The sequence below is a fragment of the Sceloporus occidentalis genome, unplaced genomic scaffold (genome assembly GCF_023333645.1).
Source record: "Sceloporus occidentalis isolate IW3139 unplaced genomic scaffold, rSceOcc1.0.p SCAF_2, whole genome shotgun sequence".
Classification (NCBI taxonomy): domain Eukaryota; kingdom Metazoa; phylum Chordata; class Lepidosauria; order Squamata; family Phrynosomatidae; genus Sceloporus; species Sceloporus occidentalis.
In genome coordinates this window covers 5229045-5252665 of record NW_028316982.1, presented here as the reverse complement: position 1 = coordinate 5252665, position 23621 = coordinate 5229045, and the positions used below count along the sequence as shown (strand labels likewise).

Here is a 23621-nt window from a genome sequence, read left to right as displayed (position 1 = left end):
ATGATATAGAATTCTGAGATTTGTAGTTTTGTGAACTATTTAGCCCTCTGTCAGAGAGCCCTTGCACCATAACAAACTAAAAATCCCTGGATTCCATGAGATGGAGCCATGACAGTTAAAGCTGTGTCGAACAGCATTAATTCTGCAGTATGGCAGCAGCCGTCGTCCAGTGCTCAAACCACAACAGGTTGGCTCTAGGTTCCTTATTTTTCGTTCTAGATTCTTTCTTTCTTTTTGCCCCTTCTAGGTTCTTCTCTCCTTCTAAGTTCCTTTCCCTCTTTTCTAGAGTCTTTATTATCCCCATCTAGGTCCCCCTTTTCCTTCTAGATTCTTCATTTCCCCTTCTAGGTCCCTTCTTCTTATTCTAGATTCTTCATTCCCCCCATCTAGGTCCCTTTTTCTTCTTCTTCTAGATTCTTCACTTCCCCTTCTAGGTCCCCCCTTTCCTTCTAGACTCATCATTTCCCCTTCTAGGTCGCCTTTTCTCCTTCTAGATTCTTCACTTCCCCTTCCAGGTCTCTTTTTCTTCTTCTAGATTCTTCATCTCCCCTTCTATGTCCCCCTTTTCCTTCTAGATTCTTCATTTCTCCTTCTAGGTTCCTCATTTTCCTTCTAGATCCTTCATTTCCCCTTCTAGGTTCTTCATTTTCTGTGAAAATAGAGGCTAGGCTGAAGAGCAGGGTACAAAAACACTAAACAAACAAACAAACAAACAAATATAGCGGGTCCTTGTTATCCACTTGGGTTTGGTTCCAGGATCCCCAGTGGATAACAAAATCTGAGGATGCTCAAGTCCCATTAAGTATAATGGTTTAGCAAATGGTGTCCCCGATATAAAATGCCAAAATCAAGGTTTGCTTTTTAGAATTAGTATATTTTTAAAAATATTTATGAAATATGAAAAACTAGGGGAATTTGTTCAAAGTTGGGAGCAGGTTGTAGAGTATATAAGTAAACATCAGGGTATAATGAAAATGTGGGAATTTAAAGACTAATAAAATAATAGTGGTAATTATAATCTTTGGATATTGTTAGCTGGATGGCATTAATCGGAGAATAAACTATAAGATTTATATAAATTATGCATATATTTGAGTAACAGGTTGAGGAAATTTGGGAAGTTAAGCATGGAAAAAGCATATGTATCAGGATTGAATAAGAAATGTTAATACAGTCCTCCCTCTGAATTTGTGGGGGATCTGTTCCGGATCCCCCCGTGAATTCAGAAATCCGTGGATATTCAAGCCGCATAGGTTGAATGGCCACACGCTTCTGCGCGTGCCATTAACAGATGTCACACCTCTGCAACGGAGGAGCAACTTTAGTAGAATATGTATATTGTGTGCTTGTTGTTTTTCTTTGTATTTTAAACAACACAATTTTAAAATTTAAGAAATAAAGAAATATATATTTTCAAGCCATGAATGCTTGAATCTGTGGATAAAAAATCTGCAGATAAGGAAGGCACATTGAGAGCCAGCATGGTGTAATGGTTTGAGTGTGGGATGTCACTCTGGAGACCAGGGTTCGATTCCCAGTTCAGCCAGTAATCCCACTGGGTGATCTTGGGCAAGTCACATGCTCTCAGCCTCAAGGGAAGGCAATGACAAACCTCCTCTAAACAAACACAACATAAAACAACATAAAACACATCTCTTAAATAACATTTTAGTGCTGGAAAAGGTAAATAAAACGGTGTGTTGAAGCTGCACGACTTCTCTTACTAGTGAGCAAAAGGATATAACACTTCAGCTTTAGCAGTGGAGTAGACATGGTTCCCAAACTTTGGTTGACACCTACAACATACAAAACATACAAAAGTGGGCATTAAAATAGAATTAAACTAGTGTAGTATTAAAACATGTAACTCATTGAAAGAATAAAATGCAGTTTAAAAGATAAAAGTGTTTAAATTAAGTTAAACGCATTTTAACTTAAATGATCTATTTTAATGTAGAGAGATCTTGTAGCACCTTTGAGACTAACTGAAAGAAAGAAGTTGGCAGCATGAGCTTTCCTGGGGCTTATCACACTGAGGCTAATTTTGGCATTACAGAGAGGAGATTAAAGAGCATTTAAAGCATCCCACAAATAAAGCGAAAATGGCAAATAATTGCGAAAATGTTTATCACACGCAAGTGTGCAAATAAAGTGATATTGGAAATGCATTGTCACTGAAATCCCAAAAGTAAAAAGATGTGCATTGATGCTTCTTTGTGACCATTTTCATGGTGGGTTTTGTGAGACGTGTGAGATGGTTTTGCGTAATTATGCAAATTTTCTGGGATATTCACGGGATAATCTGCTTCCTGTGATAAACTCCCTAGACTTCAGTCTACTTCCTCAGATGCATTTGGTGCACTGATTCCAAAGACTAAAATGGCCGTCTTTTAATTTTATTCTTAAATTAAGAATAGAAATTCTGAGGGAGAATTCTCCTCAGAGGAAGATAGCCTTGGCTGTTGTACTTCCACAGTAGCCTACAATATCCTTGACTATTGTGCTGTGCTCCTCTCTTAACTTTATTTTTTTATATCTTCGCCATCTTTATTACACTCCACAATTACAATGTATATTTCCTCCTTTGTGGTCAAGTCGCTATCATTGACACTAAAGACAAAAATCCCCTCAGAAGCAGTGGATGCATAGCAAAAGCAGAGTAGGGCCTTGTGGGGCGTTTCCATGCTAAAGTAATAAAACCTCTTTAATTGTCATGGCTCTATCCTGGGATTTGTAGTTTGGTGAGGTATTCAGAGAGCTGTGGTGCCTCACAAAATTAACTGTGGCTGGAAAGCTTTCCTGAACAGGTGAATTTTGTTGATCGTACACAAACAGAGAGACACAGTTTATTATTTAATTTAAATCTCACATTTCCCCCTCAGAATAAAAGTCCAGAACCACAACATGGCAAAGAGGGAGCCAGCATTTTGCTCACTTGAAATGCCTTGTGGTTTGCTGCAAAATTCTGTGGTAAATTTTGGGGTGTGTGTGTATGAAATCCCATTAAACAGGAGCAGGAATTACGAAGCCTTCTCTGGGAATTTTTGGGGACTGCAGCTCCCATAATCCCTCACCATAGGCAATGCTATTGTTTAATGGGAGTTGAAGTCAAAAGGCAACAGAAACTGAGGGCCACGGTTGCTCACTAGATGCTCTTCCACACTGCAGAGATAAAGCAGTTTGACAACACTTTAACTGTCATGGCTCCATCCTGTGGAATCCTGGGATTTGTAGTTCGGTGAGGTGTTCAGCCTGGTCTGTTAGAAAGCTCTGGTGCTTCACAAAACTTCAGATCCCAGGATTCTGCAAAACATATTCATTAATGTCAGTTAAAGTGGTGTCAAACTACTTTATTCTGCAGCATGGATACACTCAAAAACTGCATCTGCACTGCAAAGTTAATGCAGTTTGACACCACTTTAACTATTGTGGCTTTAACTACAGGATCCTGGGATTTGTAGTTTGTTGTGGCACCACAAAACTACCAATCCTACAACTACATAGCACTGTGTCATGGCAGTTAAAGCACTGTCAAACTGAATTATTTTCACAGTGTAGATGCACCCTTAAAGTCACAAATCACTGGAAGTACAAAACGCTAACACAGGCCTCCAATGAACAACCTTTCTTTCAAGACTGTATCTGTTTCAAATGTATTTTGGAGCACTGACTTCGAAGATAAAAAAGTTATACCACACACAGTTCTTTTACTAATTTGATATTTGTTTATCCACTCGGTTAATACTCAGCTTCGATTAAGTGCGGACGCTGATGTTCCAGTGTGATTCGTTTTAGTGCTTTTAAATGGATTTTTGCCTTTCATGCCAGCAAATTAAACTGCTTTTAAGTGTCTTCAGAAGCAGACTTTTTAACCCCTTTCTCCTACTTTCTGCAGAGTTAATTCTTTGCAGGGTCAGTTACCTTTGACAGCACAGAAACCAAAGCTGTGGAAAATATAACATGTCGTCTGTGTTGGAGCAAATCTGAGGTCAATTTGGGATTTAGGACACCAAACTCTTATAAAACCAGCATAATTATATTTATTTGTTTCAAGGATTTGTACCCAACCTTTCTCCCACAATGGGATTTTTAAAAAGGTTTTTATTATGACTCTCAATTGTGTGTAATTAATATATGGGACTCAGTCTCTAATTCAGAGTTTGGGGGGATTATTTTTGTGAAGAACCATGATGACTTTTGTTGTTGTTGTGTGCCTTCAATTCGCTTGTGATTTATGGCGATCCTAAGGCCTATCATGAGGTTTTCTTGGCATGTTTTTCAGAGGAGGGTTTGCCATTGCCATTCTGAGGCTGAGAGAGTGTGACTTGCCCATGGTCAACCAGTGGGTTTCAATGGCTGAGCATGAATTCGAACCCTGGTCTCCCAGTGTCTTAGTCTGATGCCCAAATGATTACATCATGCTGGCCCTCATAGAGATCCCTTAAACGAGTAGCAGCCAAATGGTGATGCTGTGGGTTTTTATTTATTAATTAAGGTTTCAATATCCCAAGTGAGACAGTGTGGTCACACTCTCTCAGCTTCCGGGGGAGGCAAAGGCAAAAACCTCCTCTGAACAAATCCTGCCAAGGAAACCTCACAATAGGGTCGCTTTTATGAAAGGAGACAACTTGAAACTGCACAACAACAACCAGTCTGTACTTTCTATCTCAAGAAAACTTCACAAATAAATTAATAAAATAAATAAAATTAAATAAAATCAACAACACTTTTAATTGTTTCATGGTAATAAGTTTTTTTATAAAAAAAATTATTTGTGATCCGCCTTGGCTCCCTTTCTGGGAGAAAGGCGTCATAGAAATTAATTAATTAATTAATTAATTAATATATTTTTAAAAAAATAACCTATTTAAAACAGTGTAAGTGAACATTACCATTAAAGACTAATAAATAATTCAATTAATAATTTAATTCTTTTTAATGTAATTTAAAAAAAAGATAGTACTGTTCTTAATCTTGTAAATTGCTCTGAGTCCCAATTTTGGGGAAAGGGTGGGATATAAATAAATATAATAACAATAGTAGTAGTAACAATAATAATTAAAAACATACACAAGTTAAAAACATAACACACACAACCCGCAAATAAGCCACTTTGGGGATATTTTGAAAAGCTTGCCTAAATAAAAATATATAATGATAATAATGATAATAATAAAGCAATCTGAAAAAGCACATGCAACAACGGCTTTAGCTTCTTCCCCTCGGGACCACAACTCCCGGCATCCCTCAGCCAGCAGGATAATTCCCAGGAATCCTGGGAGTTGTAGTCTTCGCAGCAACGTCTTACGTCACCTTTTATATAACAAGCCGGGACAGGGGCGGGGGAAAGAGAAAATGGCGGCGGGGACGTATAAATACCTTTAGGTCACGGTAAAGAGCGGGAGGGTGGGGCCGCTTGTAGTGCGTGCGTAAGGGGCGGGGCTTGAGGGTGCGGCCACGCCTCCGCGAGCGTGCGCGCGTGCGCAGAGGGGCTCGCGTGCTCTCTCTGGCGCTCTGCCTGCCCTCTCTGTCCCAGGCTCATTCCTTCCCGCCTTCCTTGGCGGTGGCTACGTGCGAGTCGAGCCGGCTCTGCTGCTGCAGCAAAAGCCAAGGGTGCAAAAGGTGAAGCGGGGCGGATGGAGGGGCTTTGGAGGGAGGAGATGGCTGCCAAGGGCTGGCACGCCTGGCACATAGTTGGTTGTGCCTTTTCCAGCCCTTTTGGTTCTCCTGAGGCTGAGACAGTGTGACTCTAGTCCCAAGGTCACGCAGAGGGGGATTCGAACCCAGGTCTCAAGTCCAGCAGCGCTCAAACCTCTGCACCACCTGCTCTCTTTATCCCAACTCCTTGCCCTTAACTGCAGCCCTTTGCAAATTGTGGGCCTTTGTTTTTGGCAGCTTTTGGTGCAAAAACCAAACCCACAGCAAACCCCAGTTTATTGGGCTGGAGGCTTTGGAAGTATCCTGGCTGGGGGGGGGTTGTGTTTTAATATGCTAATGAGTTTAATTCAGTTTTAATGGTCACTTCTAATTGTACTGTGTGTGTTTTTAGACTGTAAGCTGTCCCAGCTTTGTGGGGGAAAGCGGGGCACAAATAAGTGTGTGTGTGTGTGTGTGTATATATATATATATATATATAAAATACTTGTAATGAATGATATTATTTTTAAAATCAATATAATACTACATTTATACAAATAATATAAACAAAGTATAGGTAAATTTATTTAATATATATATTAGACATCTGCAGGGATAGCTGCGTTGGCCATTTAACGAAGGCAAACAAAAATCCATCAGCGATACCTTTATTGGCCAACCAAAATGCACAGTGTACAAGAACAGTATATTGCACATTTTGGTTGGCCAGAAAAGGTATTGCTGATGGAGTTTTGTTTGCCTATATTAGATGTATTTAGTGTATATAGTATATAATTTAATGTATCTAATACTACAAAATAAATCTAATAATAATATGTTATTATTTTATTATTCAATGTAATACTATAATAATAATGTTATAGTATAATAATATATTACTACTAATAATAGTGGAGGGGCTGCATGACCTGTGAGGGTTTCTTCCCTCTCCCTGCCGTATCCAGGAATAGCCCTGTTAGCCATACAGCAAAGTGCAATAACACCCCAAATCCACAAAGCAGGGGTACCTTTATAGGGCCAACCCAAATGCGCATTATACATGCTGCAACCTTTGGAAGCTCCGCTGGCTTCTTCCTCTGGCAAAGGTGTTTTTAAAAAATCATACCAGAGGGGAGAGAATTATGAAATGTCAATGTTAGTCACACAGTCTTGCGTTTTCTCAAGGTGTTGTTATTCGTTGGAGGGATATCTATGCAAACGGGTGCCTCTCTTTTCCTCCTGGCCATGTGGCCCTGGGAACAAAGCATCCCAAAGTCCAGGAGGCAAAATGTGAATGTCATTTGCCATGCAAATTGTTACTTTGGATTGGCAGATTAATTGGCAAGTGGTGCACATGGGGGTTTCCTTGACCAGAGGTGACATTAGTTTCTTTGGCACTGTTAAAAGCCCAGGCCAGCTTTGGGGAAATGGTCTTGTTGTGTGAGGTGAGGACGAAAAGGGACCTTTGATGTGGAGTAAGGAAGGATAATTGGTTTTGCAGACATCTTTAAATGTGGGTTTTGCTCCCCTACTGAGGGAGCCAGCCGCATGGCTGTAGAGAGAGGCATTATTCCCAAAAGCAAGATGTGCTGGGCTTTAAAGAACTGGAAATACATTTATCGGTTTGGGTTGAAAAGAGGCAAGAAGCCTAGATAGGCAGGTGGTCAGTATTCCACAGCTTATTATAGAATGGGATATGCAGTTTCCCCCCAAAACATGGGCCTAGCAGTGAATATATGAGGTGGGATGCAGCAGCAGCAGACATGTGCTTTTACAGCACATGGTCCAACTGTTTCCTGACCTTGAAAGGAAGGCTGCTTGTAAGGAGAAGAAGAGGCCATAGCTGTTGGGCCTCTGGACCCATCTCATGACACTTTACCCCCTTTCTATGTGAAATATTCTCCCCCTGCAGTGCTCTCTTTCTCTAGGGCCTCCCTTTCCAGTGGCACTGCCAGGCCGGGCCTCCTCCTTGTGATATTAGGCCGCTTTGTGTTGGCTTGTGCCCGCGCACCGTGAACCTTGCTGCGGCTGTTCTGTAACCTTCACCCACCGCACCTCCCTCTTGTGTCCGAAGTGAAGGCTGCAAGCTTTAATTGATCTGATTAGGAACAAATACAACTGGGGTGGCTGCATGCTGGGGCAGATTTGACTAGTCCATATTTCTGGGAACGGATCTGGCTCTCTCAAAAAGCATACAGTCATCTGAAGTGATGCTTCTCAGGCTCTCTGATATGTATACTGTGAATAGTTTTCTTTCTCCCCCTTATCTATATGCCAATATATATATGTATGTATGTATGTATGTATATACTGTACTATATTTTATACACAATCACACACACACACACACTTTGTATATATACGCTATTCCTGGGTACAGTTGTACACATATATAAATTACGAAAAGCAAGCCTCGATTTTGCCACTTGATATAATGGACACTATTTTACTATCCATTGTTTTTAATGGGACTTGAATATCAAGATTTTGGTATCCACAGGGGTCCTGCAACCAAACCCAGGGATACAAAGGGCCCTTATATAAAATGGCAAAATCAAGGCTTGCTTGTAGTGATTTATTTATTTATTTGGAATATTTTGAAGCAGTGGATGGTTGAAGCTGTGAATAAAAAATCTGTGGCTATGGAGGGCCAGTTGTATCTTCCTTGGAAACTTGTTGGAGACTGGCACTAATCCTGGTGCCAATGCAGCCTTGAGCAGGACTGATATAAAGGCTTTACTTGTAATTGTCAGTTGCAGCTTCCATTAATGTTTAGTTTCTTGTAACTCCCATCCTTTTTGTTAAAAAAAGAGTCTGTTTTGTAGTTAGTATGTAGGTAATGCAGTGTACAGTGGGTTCTTGGTATCCACTGGTGTTTGGTTCCGGGACCCCCATGGATGCTCAAGTCCCATTAAATACAGTGGCATAGTAAAATGGTGTCCTTTACCTAAAATGGCAAAATCAAGGTTTGCTTTGGGATTCATATATTTAAAAAAAAAATATTTTCAAGACGTGGATGCTTGAATCCGTGGATACAGAGGGCTGGCTGTCGTTTAAATTCAGAGTAACTGAAGACTATCTTTATTGTGGGGAGCATTTTTCCCCCTTCTGTTGGTTTAAGTCACAGTATATAAAACTAGAACAGCGAGTAAAAACCACACCTGCTTAAACAAATTATGCCAGAACCAGTTTCTTTGGAAGTCTTGCCATCACACATAAGTACTTCCCTGGGATATGTTCTCATTGTTGCACTACAAATGTGGTAAAAATCCTGTGTTGCAAGAAAACTTACTTATGCAACCGGACCCATTAAGAGACACCCCCCCCCCAAACATGCAAACTGAGTAATTGAGAAATTCTAGCTGGCTTTAAACAACTAACAATGGATCCAGATTCTGGAGCACTTGCATTACTCCCAGAGTAGAAAGTTGTCCTTGGGGCAGAGACTTTTCAGTGCTGCTGAATGCTGCATTATCAGCCTCACTTTCTTGTCTGCCATCTAAATTAAGAAAGCCAAGAGCAAAGGTTCTTGGTGATAATACAATTTAAATTAACATGCAGAAAGCATTTCAAAAAAGTATTTCATGGGGACAGACCATAAAGAAAGATAAAACACATTTTAAATAACAGTAGGGAAATTTGTTTTTATCCAAACATTGTCAGAAGTATGTCACAAACCATAAATACATGTAAACATGATACATTCCTATAGTACTTGATTCCTTTGTTGACAGGCAGGTGAACTTTGTAAATGATTAAAGCTACTCTGTCTAAAGAGGTTTATTTTTGAGCTACTACAAACAAACTCTGGAGGTAGTCCAATGGCATTTACATAAGATGGGAGGTATATAAAATGGGAGGTATATAAGGAGTGTCCCTGTGAATTTCACAAGAATTTTACAACTTCTCGGTTGTTCTCAGACCACAGAAACTCTTTGTCAGGTTGGTAAAAGTTGTTAAATGGTGAGGGAATGTTTTAATTTGTTGTTGTGTGCCTTCAAGTCCTTTCTGACTTATGACAACCCTAAGACCACAGGGTTTTCTGGAATGGAGAATGTGTGACTTGCCATGGCAGTTAAAGTGGTGTCAAACTGCATATTTCTGCAATGTAGATTAGACCGTAATCTACAGCTTATTTTAAAAGCAGTTTTCAGGTTGTTTATAGTTTTTAAGCCTTACATTTGCATAGATTGGATGTGCCCCCTTCCACCAGCATATTGTAGCACTAAGAGAATATCTGCATTTTTAGGACTAAATGAAGGCACATGAGGAGCATGTGTCCTGCTTTAAATAGGAAGTGATGGAGCATTTTTTTTCTCATGCCACCAGATCTTGGCAGGGAGCATTCAGACCAAAATGGATCTGATAGATAAAATTAGCCCCTAAATCTGCTGATGTTGTCCACCTGAGTGTATAATGGATGCATAAGAAATTAAAAAGCCAGTATTTTGAGGTTTGAACCTATCTGAATGGGTCAGTATGCTTAATAGCTGGAGGCATCTCCTTCCCTGGAATTCTACCTGGTAGGGTCACAAAACCAAGTTCTTGCTTTCATATTGCTGCATTCAGCTTCAGTTGGAGGTCTGCAGATTTTGTTGTTGTTAACTGTTCTGGGACTTTCCTCAAATCATGGCGACCCTGTGGTTGAGACATCTCTAAGACTGTTCCATTGCTCTGCTCAGGTCCTGCATATTCATATCCATGATCTCCTTAATAGGGTCCATCCAACTGGAATGTGGCCTTCCTCTCTTTCTGCTTCCCTCCACTTTTCCTAGCATTATTATCTTTTCCAATGACTCTCGTTCATACTTGTGGCCAAAGTACGACAGCCTCAATTTGGTCATATTGACTTCCAGGGAGAGTTCAGGCTTGGTCTGTTCAAGGATCCATTTGTTTGTCTTCTTGGTTGTCCTTGGTACCCTCAGCACTTTACTCCTGCACCATATCTCACGTGATTGTCTTCTTACCTGCGTTCTTCACTGTCCAGCTCTCACTCTGTACATCTTGATGGGGAATACAGTGGCTTGAATGATTCTATCTTTGGTACTCAGTTGTATGTCTTTGCACTTTAGGATCTTGTCTAGTTTTTTCATAGCTGCCCTTCCCATTCCTAGTCTCCTTCTAGGAAGTTGTATTGTCTTCCCTGCAGAAAGGTGGGACTCATCTTGCTTTGCTATCTCAACACAGCAGCTAAGCATTGCCCATGTGATGGCAGTCTTAGAAGCTGTAATCTCTTTTGTCCAGAACATGTACAAAACCCAGTTTCTTGCCTGGTGTGTTGAGATTGGTGGAGGTAGACCATGATGACTGAATCAGTGAAGACACATGCAGCCCTTGGACAATTGCAAAAATGCTCCAAGCTGCTATGTAAACCATGGTTAATTTTTGTGACTTGGATGAGACTTCCCAGGACCTCTGCTTGACTTACTTGCTGAATCAAGGGGATAGGAGTTGTGTTGCCCTCCAGATATCATAGGGCCAAAATTTCAGCATTCCTCACTTTTGGCTGCACTGGCAAGAATTGCTGGGACTTACAGTCCAGCAACAGTGGCTGGACCATCAGTAATGTATTGGGCACAGAATAAAGTCATGTTCCTCATGTAGGTTTTGTAAGTCCACCCTGCCTTAAATTGCTGGGTGTCCTAAAATAAATATGATAGACAGCAGCTGCAAAAAAACAACTTATGTGTGTCTATATACTGGTACTGTGCTGATTCTGATAAATTTTCAGACTAGCTTAAAGAATTGCAGAAGAGGCTACTGTTGGCCCTCCACATTTGCAGATTTGATTATTTGCGGGTTTGATTCATATGTTCTGTCTAAGAATCTCTAGGTCCTTCAGTGCAATCTGCCAGAAGTTGACCATAGAGTTGTGCTGGAGAACCTAGAGGTTCCTAGAGAAAACACTTCTCTAGGAATTTGTAGGTCTTCCAGCATGATTCAGTTTCTGGTAGATATTGACCATAGGGCAAAGGTCAGCCACTGGGTTTCATGGATGAGCATGGGTTCGAACCCTGTTCTCCAGAATCATAGTCCAATGCTCAAACCGCTACACCATGCTGGCTCGGGGCATATGAGTGAGCTGGTGTAGGATTTGACCCTTTTCACAAAATGCTTGCTAAGTGTCGGGATAACTACGTCTCGGCTGAATGGTTCCCACATGCCAGCAAGAACATGTGCTTTTCATATCATGCTAGCTTTGACACATGTGGTAGAACATGGTTTGCTCTAGCTACAGCCAAGTTTTTGGCAGTGGTTCTCAAGCTTTGAGCCTTCAGATATTTTGGACTTCTGTTCCCAGAATCCCTGGCTTGTGGGCAGTGCAACTGGAGCGCCAAGGATTGAGAACCACTACTTTCTGGTATCACAGATTTTTTTACATCTCCAAATTATTTTTTTTCTCCTATATGATTTTTAACATCTTTGCATGATGAAGAAGCCGGAGGAGCTTCAAAAGCTTGCACCATGTATTTGGTTGGCCAATAAAGGTTTTGTGGATTTTGGATGTTACTACAGTTGGTCCACCACATTTGTGGCTTTGACTTCTGTGGATTTGATTATTTGTGGTTTTGATTGATATGTCCTCTCTAGGTCCTCCATCCAAACTCTGCTAGAATTTGACCATAGAGTTGTTTCTCTAGGCATTTGTAGGTCCTCCAGCATGATTCTATGATCAATGTCTGGCAGATATTGGCCATAGAGTTGCATTGGAGAACCTAGAGATTCCTAGAGATATGTTCTCTCAGATAAAAAGAACAGTGGTTTTTTATTTGCACTTTTTCCACATTCATGGGGGTCCTTCACTCCTGACCCCCGCGAATGTGGAGGGACCACTGTACACATTTTTAAAAATAACATCTGTGGCAGAAAGTGAAAGAACAGGACTATAGGGAAAACAGCAGTAGAAATGAGCATTGAACAGCAGCAAATAGGGTACAGTTTGGGACTTATGGGAATGATGTGTTCCAATGTTGACCTCTAAAATATTCAGTTGGAATATTGTTACATCTTGTAAGGAAAGCACTTCTGGCCAGATATAGCCAGAATGTAATCAGTGGTTAAGTTTCTAAAGCATCAGTTACTCTAATGCTGTTGAATCCCACTGGGGAAGTCAAGTCGAAGAAACAACCATTCCTGTTTTAATTGCCTTCTGTTAATATGGGGCCCGTACAGACAGGCCAAAATAAAGCTGCTTTGGGTCACTTTGGAGGTATGCTGTTCAAATTATGCATGCGTCCTTAGTGGTCGGAAGCTACACCAAAGCCACATTCCAGTGTTAAGGAGTACAGCGTAACTTTGGCACAGCTTCTGGCCTCTTAGGATGCATGCATCATTTAAACAGCATACCTCCAAAGTGACCCGATGCAGCTTTATTTTGGCCTGTCTGTTTTGACCCATGGATTCTTTTAAATTCTATAGACAAGTGTAATAATTTCTTGTATGTTCATACCTGTGTGTTTTTCATTTGTACTTTTGCAAGTTTCCCTGAGCCTTGGTTACATTGTGAAAGTATAAATAAGCAGAATGATATATTAATGGCTGCAGCAGCCAAAAAATTATTTCTCTTAATGTAATTTAGCTCCTAGCTCATTCCCTGAGTTGTATCTTGTATCTTTCAAAGGGACAAGTCGCTCTCTAGCTAAAATGGCTGTGCTTTGTGCTGTTACAACAATACTTGGTAGGGAGCTAGTGTGATGTAGTGGTTTGAGGATTGGAGTGTGAATCTCTGAATCCCCACTCAGCCATGAAAATAAAATCCCATGATAGGTTCGCATTAGGGTGGGCATAAGTTGGAAACAACCTGAAAGAACCCAACAATAAACATATTCAGGTGTAGCCGTGTTGGCCGTATAGCAAAGTACAGTAGCATCCAAAATCCACAAAACAGTGATACCTTTCATAGGCCACCCAAAATTCACAAAATACATGATGCAAGCTTTCAAAGCTCCACAGCTTCTTCATTAGGCGAAGGTGTTAAGAACCATATGGGAGGGGGAGAAAATTTCTCAAGGTATTGTTGGTGGTCTTTCTTTGGAGGGATAGCCATGTAAGTGGGTTCTTCTTCCTTCTGGCCATGTGGCACTGGGAATCCCAAAGCCCAGGGGCTAAAACAACAGCAACAGTAAACAATAGCATTTGATGTGTTTTCTCTGATGTGTGGGTGCCAGGCAGGGATGTGCCGTACTTGTGGCAGCTGCCAGTGTCTGCTCTGTGTGTGCAAGAGGTGAACAACATTGTAAAGATAGCAAAGGATGGATTCAGATAAGCAACGATGTAAGAAAAATTCTCAAAGCTGCCTGGATCAACAGTGCTAAAGAGACTACTGTGCACCATCTAGATTCTAGAATCACCTGCCTAGAGCAGGTTTCTGAGACCTCTAGTGGTGTCTATGACTGTTTTAAATTTAGGTCTTAGACAGTGCTTCTCAGTCTTCCAAATGTTTTAGACTTCAGCTCCCAGAATTCCTTAATGTTAGCCAAGCTAGTTTGGGCTTCTCGGAGCTGAAGTCCAAAGTACCCAGAGGAAAAAAAGTTTGGAAGCCATTCTCTGTAATGATAATGACAATCGGAAAGATGCTAGTACTTCTCAAACGTAGTCTATGTTGTGCTAGTGAAGCAATTGCTTGGCTAATCTTCTCTTCAAACTTCTAGGTTCCAGTCAATTACCTGAAGAAGTGTCTGGAAATATGGATCATGCCAGGAAAGCAATATTTAACATGGTAAGAGTGAACAAAATTCACTATTATATTTAGGGAAATAAATAAAATTAGGCCAAGGAAGGATTAAAATGCCCAACTTGGGCTCTTACAGTTAGGTCTGTTCCATCACTTTTGTAAGTAGCATTGTATTATCAAGACTGAAGTAAGTTAAGTGGTTTCTACTTAGGGCTTGGCCATAATTGGACTTGCAAATTGGAACACTTCAATTAACCATGGTAATTAAGCATCTGAAACTTAGTAGTCTGAAACTTCTTACTTGCCTACTTTTTTTACTCCTGGAAGGTGTCATGCTTCCAGAGCATCTTTGATGCTCTTGAGACATATATTTAGTTAAGATTATATTAGGTTTTGTATGTATTAGTTTAGAAGGGAAAATAGAGATCTACAGCTTTAAGAAAGACCAGGATTGTGGGAAATCCCAGGGTCTCTTACTGTCTCCCTCTAGCTAAGTTTCTCTGTGTAGTAAGATTTCAGCCAAGTCAGACCTGGAGAGAGTATTTTCCTTTGACAAAAAAGATAAGTCCACAAAAAAAGAAAGATAGTCCTCAGAAGAAGAGAGAATCCACCAAGAAGAGAGCAAGGTATTTAGGAAGGACTATTGAAAAAGAAGAAATCAGTTTTGTGTTTTTTGTGTTATAACCAGTAAAGCTTTTGGAAACTTAAGAAATTTGTGGACAAGCCTTTTGTTCTGGCTGTGATCCTGAGAGCCAGAGGCCTTACTACACCCAAAGTCCATAGCATCGCTCTTGGGACAAAACAGAAGGAGTCAAGTACAGTGTGGACAGTGTGCTCTCTAACTGCATTGCTAGTTCCTCTTCAGTCAAAACCAAACTAGTGTTGTAAAACAGTGAGGGGCACAGAGTTTGGAGTACTTGCAAATGTATGTATTATGATAGCCAAATATAGACACTTAATAATATTCTTCTTCAGTCAGTGTTGCCCATGTGGAACTATTTTGAGGTCCTTATAGAAGCTTTCTGTTACATGTAAAGTGCCATATATAGCCATAGCACTGTAATACCTTGGCTGCTAATGAGACAGAGTTTGATTTGATTTCCTGCCATGTGAATTAAGACCATAGGGGCAAATACCTGACTGTTTTGGGGCATCTGACTTGGGTAAACAAATCTGTTGCTCCCTCTCTCTGTCACTCACACACACCAAGCAGCCGAGTAACTGTTAGGGTACAATGTCACCCAGTGGATTTCCCTTGTCTCCAAGTGACCTAGTGCTTCACTCAAATCATTGTACAGTGAGCCATATGCAGGCTTCACTTAGGTGGCTTTCAGCATATACTGAAGCCGCGGGGAGAATGTTATCAATGGTATGCATGCTCATGGCGCCATGTGCACGCTCCCCATTATTTTCAAAGGGGTGTGAGCATATGTGTTTTTCCCCTTACGCGAGGGGGTCCAGAACGGATCCCCCGCATAAGGAAGGGAGGATTGTACCATGCTGGTTCTCTATGGCAGGTTACAGACCGCCATAAGGGACGTCCCATTTTCAAAAAGGGGTGTCTCTTCCAGACGCCCCTTACCCTGTTACGGACAGAGTCCGTAACAAATGGTGGTGGCTGTTCCACACGGCCGCCGCCATTTTGACATAATGGACGCTCTGCGTCCGCATGTCGTGGCCCAGAAGTGACGCCGCGAGTGCGCGCTTTGGCACTTGCGGCATCTCTTCCGGGTTGCTGGAAGGAGTGCGATTTTCGCGCTCCTTCTTTGCAGTGCGGAGGAGTCGCGCGGTTTGGCTGCTGCGACTCCTCCGTGCTGCAACCGGCAGCGGCCTGAGACTGCACTTTTTGGGCGGTCTGTAACGGGCTTATATTTCTTATTATGGGCAGGAGATTGAGGTGGGCAGGATCAAGATCTTATTTAATCCTTGAGTTCCAATCTAGGAGAAAGGCAGGATAAATGTAAAGCTGGTGATGAAGATGAGAGTAATAATGGTCCTTCATGTGTGCACCAGATATTATTCTAGTCTCAGATACACAGCAGTTGCCAAATTATAGACAATATGCTTGTAGTGTCAATGAAATAAAAAGGCCCTCTCAGAAAGCAGGCATGATATTTGATGTTGTAGCATCCTATATAACCTGTGTGTTGAGCTCTGACAAAATCCTTTCTCTTTTAGTTTGGAGGGGAGCCCCTCTCCTACACCCGCTTCAGTCTCGCTCGGCAGCCAGATGGTGACAGTAGTCATGTTGAAATGAAACTGTCTGCTGAAGATGAGGAAGGGGGAGAAAATGGATCAATTGACCATCTCCATACCCAGACAGTAAAGCCAAGAAACAATAATAGGCATCTCTACTGTCTACTTCTTTGTGTGTCCCTGGTTTTTCTTATAGGTAAGAAGGAAAAGCTTGAACTCTATAGAAATTGGCTCTTATCCTCCATATTTACTCCTCTAAATGCATTGCTTGCTCTAGGCAAAGGCCAGCATTTTCAGTGGTATTGGGTGAGACAGAAGAGGATCTCTTTGGCATATTGAAAGCTTTTAACAAGTTTAACAACCTTTCTTGTTACAATATCTGTAATGTTCTGCTTCTATGCAGAATTCATAATATGGGTTTTGACCTGTAAAGCTCTGCAGGACTTGAGTCCAGGTTATCTGAAAGATTTCATTCTCCCTCCTGAGTTTCTAAATCCTTGACGGTGTTCAGAGTGGGTATTTTTGCAAGTCCCACCCTCCTCACAGGTATATTTGGTGGAGACACAAGCAGACCTCAACTTCTGAAGCTGCCTTCCAAGGGAGATATGATTAACTTCTTCTTTTGGAGGCAAAGACTCTATTCCAGTGATGGTGAACCTTTTCAGGTCCGCGTGCCAGGGCAGGGCTTCGCGTGCCCCCCCGGAGGGGGTTGCCTTCCAGGGGCAGGACTTCTGCCCTAAAGAGGCAGGGCTTCCACCCTCCAAAGGCCTGACTCCTGCCCTCTGGAGTCAGGGCTTCTGGGGTGAGACTTCTCCCCCACCATTTCCCTGACTCCAGCTGTCTCTAAGAGCCGGGGAAAATTAGGGGCAGCAGGCACACGCCATTGCTCCTTCTCCTCCTGCCCTTCCCCTGGCCTCCAGCTGTCTCTCAGAGACAGCTGGGGGCAGTATGGGCCCGTTGGGACACCTCCAGTCTAGCAAAGCCCTGCAGAGAGGAGGAGGAGAAGGCCCGTGACCCCTCATACTATCCACAGTGCTTTACCAGTCCTGAGGTGTCCCTGGAAGGCCCACAGGGAGGAGGAAGAGTCCACCCACTCTCCTTCCCGGGCCTTTCCTCACCCTCCACGGGGTCTCTGGGGGAGGTGAGGAAAGATAAGGGGGAAGAAGAGGCCTGGGCACTTGGAGAATTTTCCTATTCCCGGACATTTCTTCTCCCCGAATGGAAGAAATACAATCCGGGAGGAATAGGGCTTGGCATGGGCCCAGTCCTCTCCTTCCCAGATGTTTCCTCACCCCGAACAGACTCCTCGGAGCCTGTTTGAGAGGAGGAAAGGCAAGCTGGGAGGAAGAGGACACACACTTCCCCACAGATCTTTTCCTGCCTCCAGCTCTCCCTTTGGAGATAGATCAGAAAAGATCTCTAGGGAGGAGCAACTGCTACACACTGGTCACTCCTCCTCCCCCTGCCCTTTCCCCAGCCACCAACTCTCTCGGAGAGGGCTGGAGGAGGAAACAGAGGTGAGCGCCTCTGGCTCCTTCTCCTGAGTGCCATTTTCTGGCTTCCCACTGTCTCAGATAGGCAGCGAGAGGCTTGAAAATGGCAGGGAGGAGGAGGAACGAGCACGTGTGTGCCTCTTCCGCCTTCTCCCTCACCTGTGCCTGGCGAAATGGCATCGTGTGCCATAGGTTCACCATCATGGCTCTATTCACTCTACAAGCATCCAATTCGCCAAAGCCTGCTAAAGAGAGAGTGTTCAATAGTTTGCCATACCAAATATCTTTTTCTTTCTTTCTTTTAGTTGGTATGTTTTAAAAGAAATAGAATTCTGTGTAATCTGTGCAGTCTGATTAAATTTGTCCTAAGCAACCTGCTAGGAGCAGAGTTAAACTACCTTGGTTATAAGATAGGTGGATTTCTGTTGGAGTTGTCTTCATTTGATCTGTATCCCAATTTTTTCCTCCAGAGTCTGAACTCAGGGCAGCTTGGTTTATGAAGGCAGCCTTGGTCTTGCCTTTGCTAATGGTTCTTTCTAGTGTCAAAGGGAAAGAGCCATATGCAATGTAGAGATGTTTTATGTTGGCTCCATTCTTCAGGCTGGCAAAGAACTAACCTAATCTCTTGTTAACTAGCTGAACCCAAAATGCTATAAATTTGCATGTTATAGCGACAGTTAATGAAATAGATGACAGAATAGGTTTCATTGTTGCAAGCAGCTTTAGTCATTTGCATTTGCAAATGTTAAAACCGTCATTCTTTCAAGTGCTCTGCCCAAACAGGTTTCTTGATTGGCTACCTGAGTTACCGTGGACGGATACAAGCAGAACGAAACTCTGCACAGACTGTTGACCCAACAATTGATGATGGATACATAGAAGACCCTACTGAGCCTGCACTATACTGGGGTGACATCAAACAGAAACTGTCAGAGAAGCTGAAGAGTGTGACCTTCCAAACAAATATCAGGTAAGGTTCTCCAGTAGGCTTCTCAAAGTGATTCTGTAAGAGAGCATTTCACTTGGCTAAAATGGCTGCCATCTCAATATTTCTTGGTCCTTGACTGCAGTGTATCACCCTCTGTTTCCAGGACAGTCTCTTCTATGTCCCATGAGGCTGGCAGTACAAGAGATGAAGTTCTGGCCAGTGAGATTCACAAGCAGTTTGATAATTATAAGCTAGACAAAGTCTGGAATGATGAGCACTATGTTAGACTTCAGGTCCCAGGAAGGTAAGTGACTTTCTTACATCTCTTAAAGAGCAGGTATTTTGAGGTTGGACTTGAAAGCCTGATTCCTCATGACTGCTTGATCTTGAAGCTACTGCCCCCTGTGTAAAACTAACCCATGGGAAGTATAGCATCTTAGAATCCTGGAACCACAGAGTAGGAAGAGACTTCAGGGGCCATTTAGTCCAACGCCTCGTGACGCAGGAATACACAACTAAAAGTATTCCTGAGATACCCTTTCAACCTCTGTTTACGGACCTCCAGATAAAATGCGCCCACCATCCTCAGGTGATCTCTTACCATCTGGAGGTTCTCTCTAATGTTTAGTGGAATTTTTTTTCTTGTGCTTTGAAGGAAAATGAAGAATACTTTTTCTCAGCTTCATACCCTCATCCAAAAACCTGGAATTGCACATGCAAATTTGGTTTGTCCTGGGGGAGGATGGGGTGGATTAACAATGCCCAGTAAAATGACGAAGATAAGAAAGTACAAGTATGAAGCACTAGTAAATACTTGGGAGGTGTGTCTAGTTATGTCTCTTTTATTAGGACCAATAACATCAATTCTAAATCCTCTGTTTTAGCTGAGACTTGCATATCCTTCCTTTCATAGATCTCCAAATCTGGTTTCTCTGGAGGGACCAAGTGAACTTTTGGAGACACCCAAGGCTTATGTAGCATACAGTGAAAGTGGTGAAGTGTCTGTAAGTTGACTTTCCTTGTTCTGATGCTTGAAACTCAGCTCTTAAGATGGATAAATTTCTAAACAAAGTGACTTGTGAATGAATGAACTAAACGAGCAAATTGCTATTTGTTGTCAGGAATAATATCCACACCTGTACTGTGGTCCTAGCTGGCTTTCCCTTGCCACACTAATTGCTGGACGCCATCAAAAAGGGTTTCAAGATTATCTGTTCTAAACACAGTGGTGCCCTTCCAGTTGAGTCAGGCTTCAGCCACAGACAGTCCCTTATCATAGGAGCCCTGGTGGCACAGTGGTTAAATGCCTGTACTGCAGCCACTCACTCAAAACCATAAGGTTGTGAGTTCAATGCCAGGAAAAAGGGCTGAAGCTTGACTCAGGCTTGCATCCTTCCAAGGTTGCTAAAATGAGTACCCAGATTGTTGGGGGCAATTAGTTTACAGTTGTAAACTGCTTAGAGACTAGTTCAGTATAAAGCGGTATATAAATGAAGCTGTTTGTTAAGTTTGTTTATGCTAAGTTCCTTTTCTTTTGGCCAGTATCTGTCTTACACCTGAGATCCTTTAGGTAGAGATATTTCAGGCTGAAGCTTAGCACATTTGGTTGCATGCTTCCTTGCATTGCTTGAGGAGCAGATATTTCCTGTCTGCTAATGTATCAGATGTCTGTTTCTTTTACGTTTTTGGCTTTCTCCTGTCTTAATAGATGAACTCTCCAAAATGTTATCTTCAATCCTTCCACCTGCTCTCTTGCTCCCATCTTCATTTATTTATGTTACCATGACTTACTTTCTTACATTTTAGTAATGGATGCTTTTCAATCTGGATTTTGCCCTTTACATCATATAGAGGCAGCTGTTACAAACATCACAGATTATCTCCTTTAGACCAAGTCAAAAGGCCTATATTCAGTCCTTATTCTTGATCGCTCTGCAGCCTTTGACACAGTTGGTCAGGCTCTTTTGTTGGATTCATTTCGTGACCTAAAATTTACTAATTCAGGTGGTTCATGTTTTATGTCTCATGCTGGTCATTTAATGTGGTACCTGGAGGTCATGTATATTCCACTTTTCCTCTTTTATTTGGAATTCCACAGGACTCTTATTCTGAGGCCTTTGTTTTCTCTTTATACCCTATCTTTGGGTAATCTTATTAGTTAGTATTTTTCAATACATCTTTATGCTGATGATATACAGCTGTATTTCTCCATTCCAGAACAGCATGTCTTCAGCTGTCTCCATGGATGTGCCATTGTTGCCTAAAACCTAACAAGACAAACTTATTTTCCCACCAAAACCTTCTTTACAACATACATTCTTCATCTCAGTTCATAATGTTACCATTTATGCTGTGAAGGAAACACTTTATTTTCAGTGTTTACGTTGCGGCTGTCGCAAAGTTGTGTTGATTTTTTTTCTGTACGCTTTTGCCAGAACCCACTGTTTTTGGTTGTTTTACTTGTAAATGCTATGTATATCACTGGTGCTGTATAAATAAATGAGGACATGGACAATAATCCCCAAAACATTAGTCACCCACAATCAAAGCTCAGACTTCCTCTTGGTGTACTTAATGGCATGTATCTAGCTTCCTTGGAAACTGTGCAGTTACATTCTCTCTTCTAGGGAAAGCCAGTTTATGCCAATTATGGCCGTGACGGGGACTTCCGTGAACTGCTAAAGGGAGTCGTCAACATAACTGGAACAGTAGTCTTAGTCCGAGCTGGAGAAATTGCTTTTGCTGATAAGGTATTCTTTATACCATGTTCTTTACCTGGTAGAAGATGCTACGTGCTGCAGGAACTAAAAGGTCCCCAGTGAAGGGATTTAAAGATTGCCAGTTTCTCTTAAATATTTTGATCTGAAGTGGTGGAGAACTGTAATGCATCCCATATAGTCCTGCTACTGGAATATCTAGCTGTTTCCCAAGACCTGTCTGTATCAGTAGGAAACCTGCTGTCCAAAGTGTGACTTGAGTGTTGGACTACGGCTCTGGAGACCAGGGTTCAAATCCCCAATGAGCCATGAAACATACTGGATGACCATGGGCAAATCCCATGCTCTTAGTCTCAGGGAAAAACAATTGCAAACCTCCTCTGAACACATTTTGCCAGGAAAATTCCCATCTTAGGGTTGCCATAAGTTGGGAAACAATTTGAAAGCACAAAACAGAGAAAGCATGTTTGATTGAGGTGCTGAAGTTCTTAATTGGAGCTGGACAGCAGCCCATAGTAACTACTCTGTAGTTCTGCCCTTGTGCTTGATGCCGTAGTGCAGCCTTATTGTTTTTCCAAAGACTTTGCCAATGAAAGCTATACATGTCTCCCACAGGTGGCCAATGCCAAAAAGTGGGGTGCTGTGGGAGTTTTGATCTACCCAGACCCTGCTGACTTCAACGGTCTTGGAGAGGGTGTTCCCTTGTTTGGACATGTGAGTATCTGGTGGACCTCTATGGATGGTTGTGGGTCTTACTGCTTGTATCCAAGATGGGCTGTTATTACTGCTCATCTGGTGCTTCTAGTTTCCAGTTTTTCATCTATCCCCTTTTCTTCCCCTTCAGGCACATCTTGGAACTGGTGACCCTTATACCCCTGGGTTTCCTTCTTTCAACCATACCCAGTTTCCTCCAGTTGAATCTTCAGGACTCCTGCACATTCCTGTCCAAACCATCTCTAGCTCTGCTGCAAGAAGACTATTTAGGTAACCAGGTTTTCTGAACTGGAGCTTCCTCTCTGTTATCCTGTAACTGCAGATCATTTAACAGAGAGTCTGTGAACATCTAGAAGGCAATTCCATAATCACAAAAAATCAACATGGGGTTCAGAGAAACAGGTCATGCCAGACAAATCTAATCTCTTTTTTTGATAAAATTACCATTTTGGTAGATGAAGGGAATGCTGTGGATATAGTATATCTTGATTTCAGTAAGGCCTTTGACAAGGTTTCCCATGACATTCTTGCAAACAAGTTTGTAAAATGTGGGCCAGACAATGCAACTGTTATATGGATTTGTAATTGGTTGACTGGTCAAACCCAAAGGGTGCTCAAGAATGGCTCTTGTTCATCCTGGGGAGAAGTGACCAGCAGGGTCCCACAGGGCTCTGTCCTGGGGCCAGTGCTGTTCAACATCTTTATCAATGACTTGGATGACAGAATTGGGAGCATACTTATCAAATTTGCAGATGACACCAAATTAGAAGGAGTAGCTAATACCCCAGAGAACAGGATTAAAATTCAAAATGATCTGAATAGACTAGAAAGCTGGGCCAAAGCTAACAAAATGAATTTCAGCACAGAGAAATCTAAGGTACTGCACTTAGGGCGAAAAAATCAAATGCACAGATATAGGATGGAGGACACCTGGCTGAATGAAACTACGTGTGAAAGGGACCCAGGAGTCCAAGTAGACCACATGTTGAACATGAGTGAACAGTGCGAAGTGGCAGCTAACAAGGCCAATGCGATCTTAGGCTGCATCAATAGAAATATAGTGTCTAGATCTAGGGAAGTAATAGTGCCACTCTATTCTGTTCTGGTTAGGCCCCACCTGGAATATTGTGTCCAGTTCTGGGCATCACAATTTAAAAAGGATGTTGAGAAAGTGGAGTGTGACTAACATGGTGAAGGGTCTGGAAACCATGCCCTATGTCATGAGAAACGACTTAGGTAGCTGGGGATGCTTAGCCTGGAGA

The 23621-nt window shown here is 42.0% G+C and overlaps 1 protein-coding gene across 3 annotated transcripts in view; it reads left to right on the top strand.

Moving 5' to 3' along the window:
* Positions 1-3958: 3958 nt before the first annotated feature.
* Positions 3959-23621, top strand: part of TFRC (transferrin receptor) — a 33966-nt gene continuing 14303 nt past the window's right edge. Inside the window, exons 1-9 of one of the 3 annotated variants that reach the window (XM_089508656.1) lie at positions 3959-3988; positions 14289-14356; positions 16490-16703; positions 18784-18970; positions 19092-19232; positions 19842-19932; positions 21556-21678; positions 22261-22359; positions 22490-22629. In XM_089508656.1, the coding sequence (XP_089364782.1) occupies positions 14324-14356; positions 16490-16703; positions 18784-18970; positions 19092-19232; positions 19842-19932; positions 21556-21678; positions 22261-22359; positions 22490-22629 (1028 nt within the window). In that variant the 5' untranslated portion in view covers positions 3959-3988; positions 14289-14323. Of the gene's footprint in view, positions 3989-5515; positions 5623-9560; positions 9580-14288; positions 14357-16489; positions 16704-18783; positions 18971-19091; positions 19233-19841; positions 19933-21555; positions 21679-22260; positions 22360-22489; positions 22630-23621 lie in introns of those variants that run through there. The other 2 variants (XM_089508655.1, XM_089508657.1) reach the window with 2 other exon arrangements.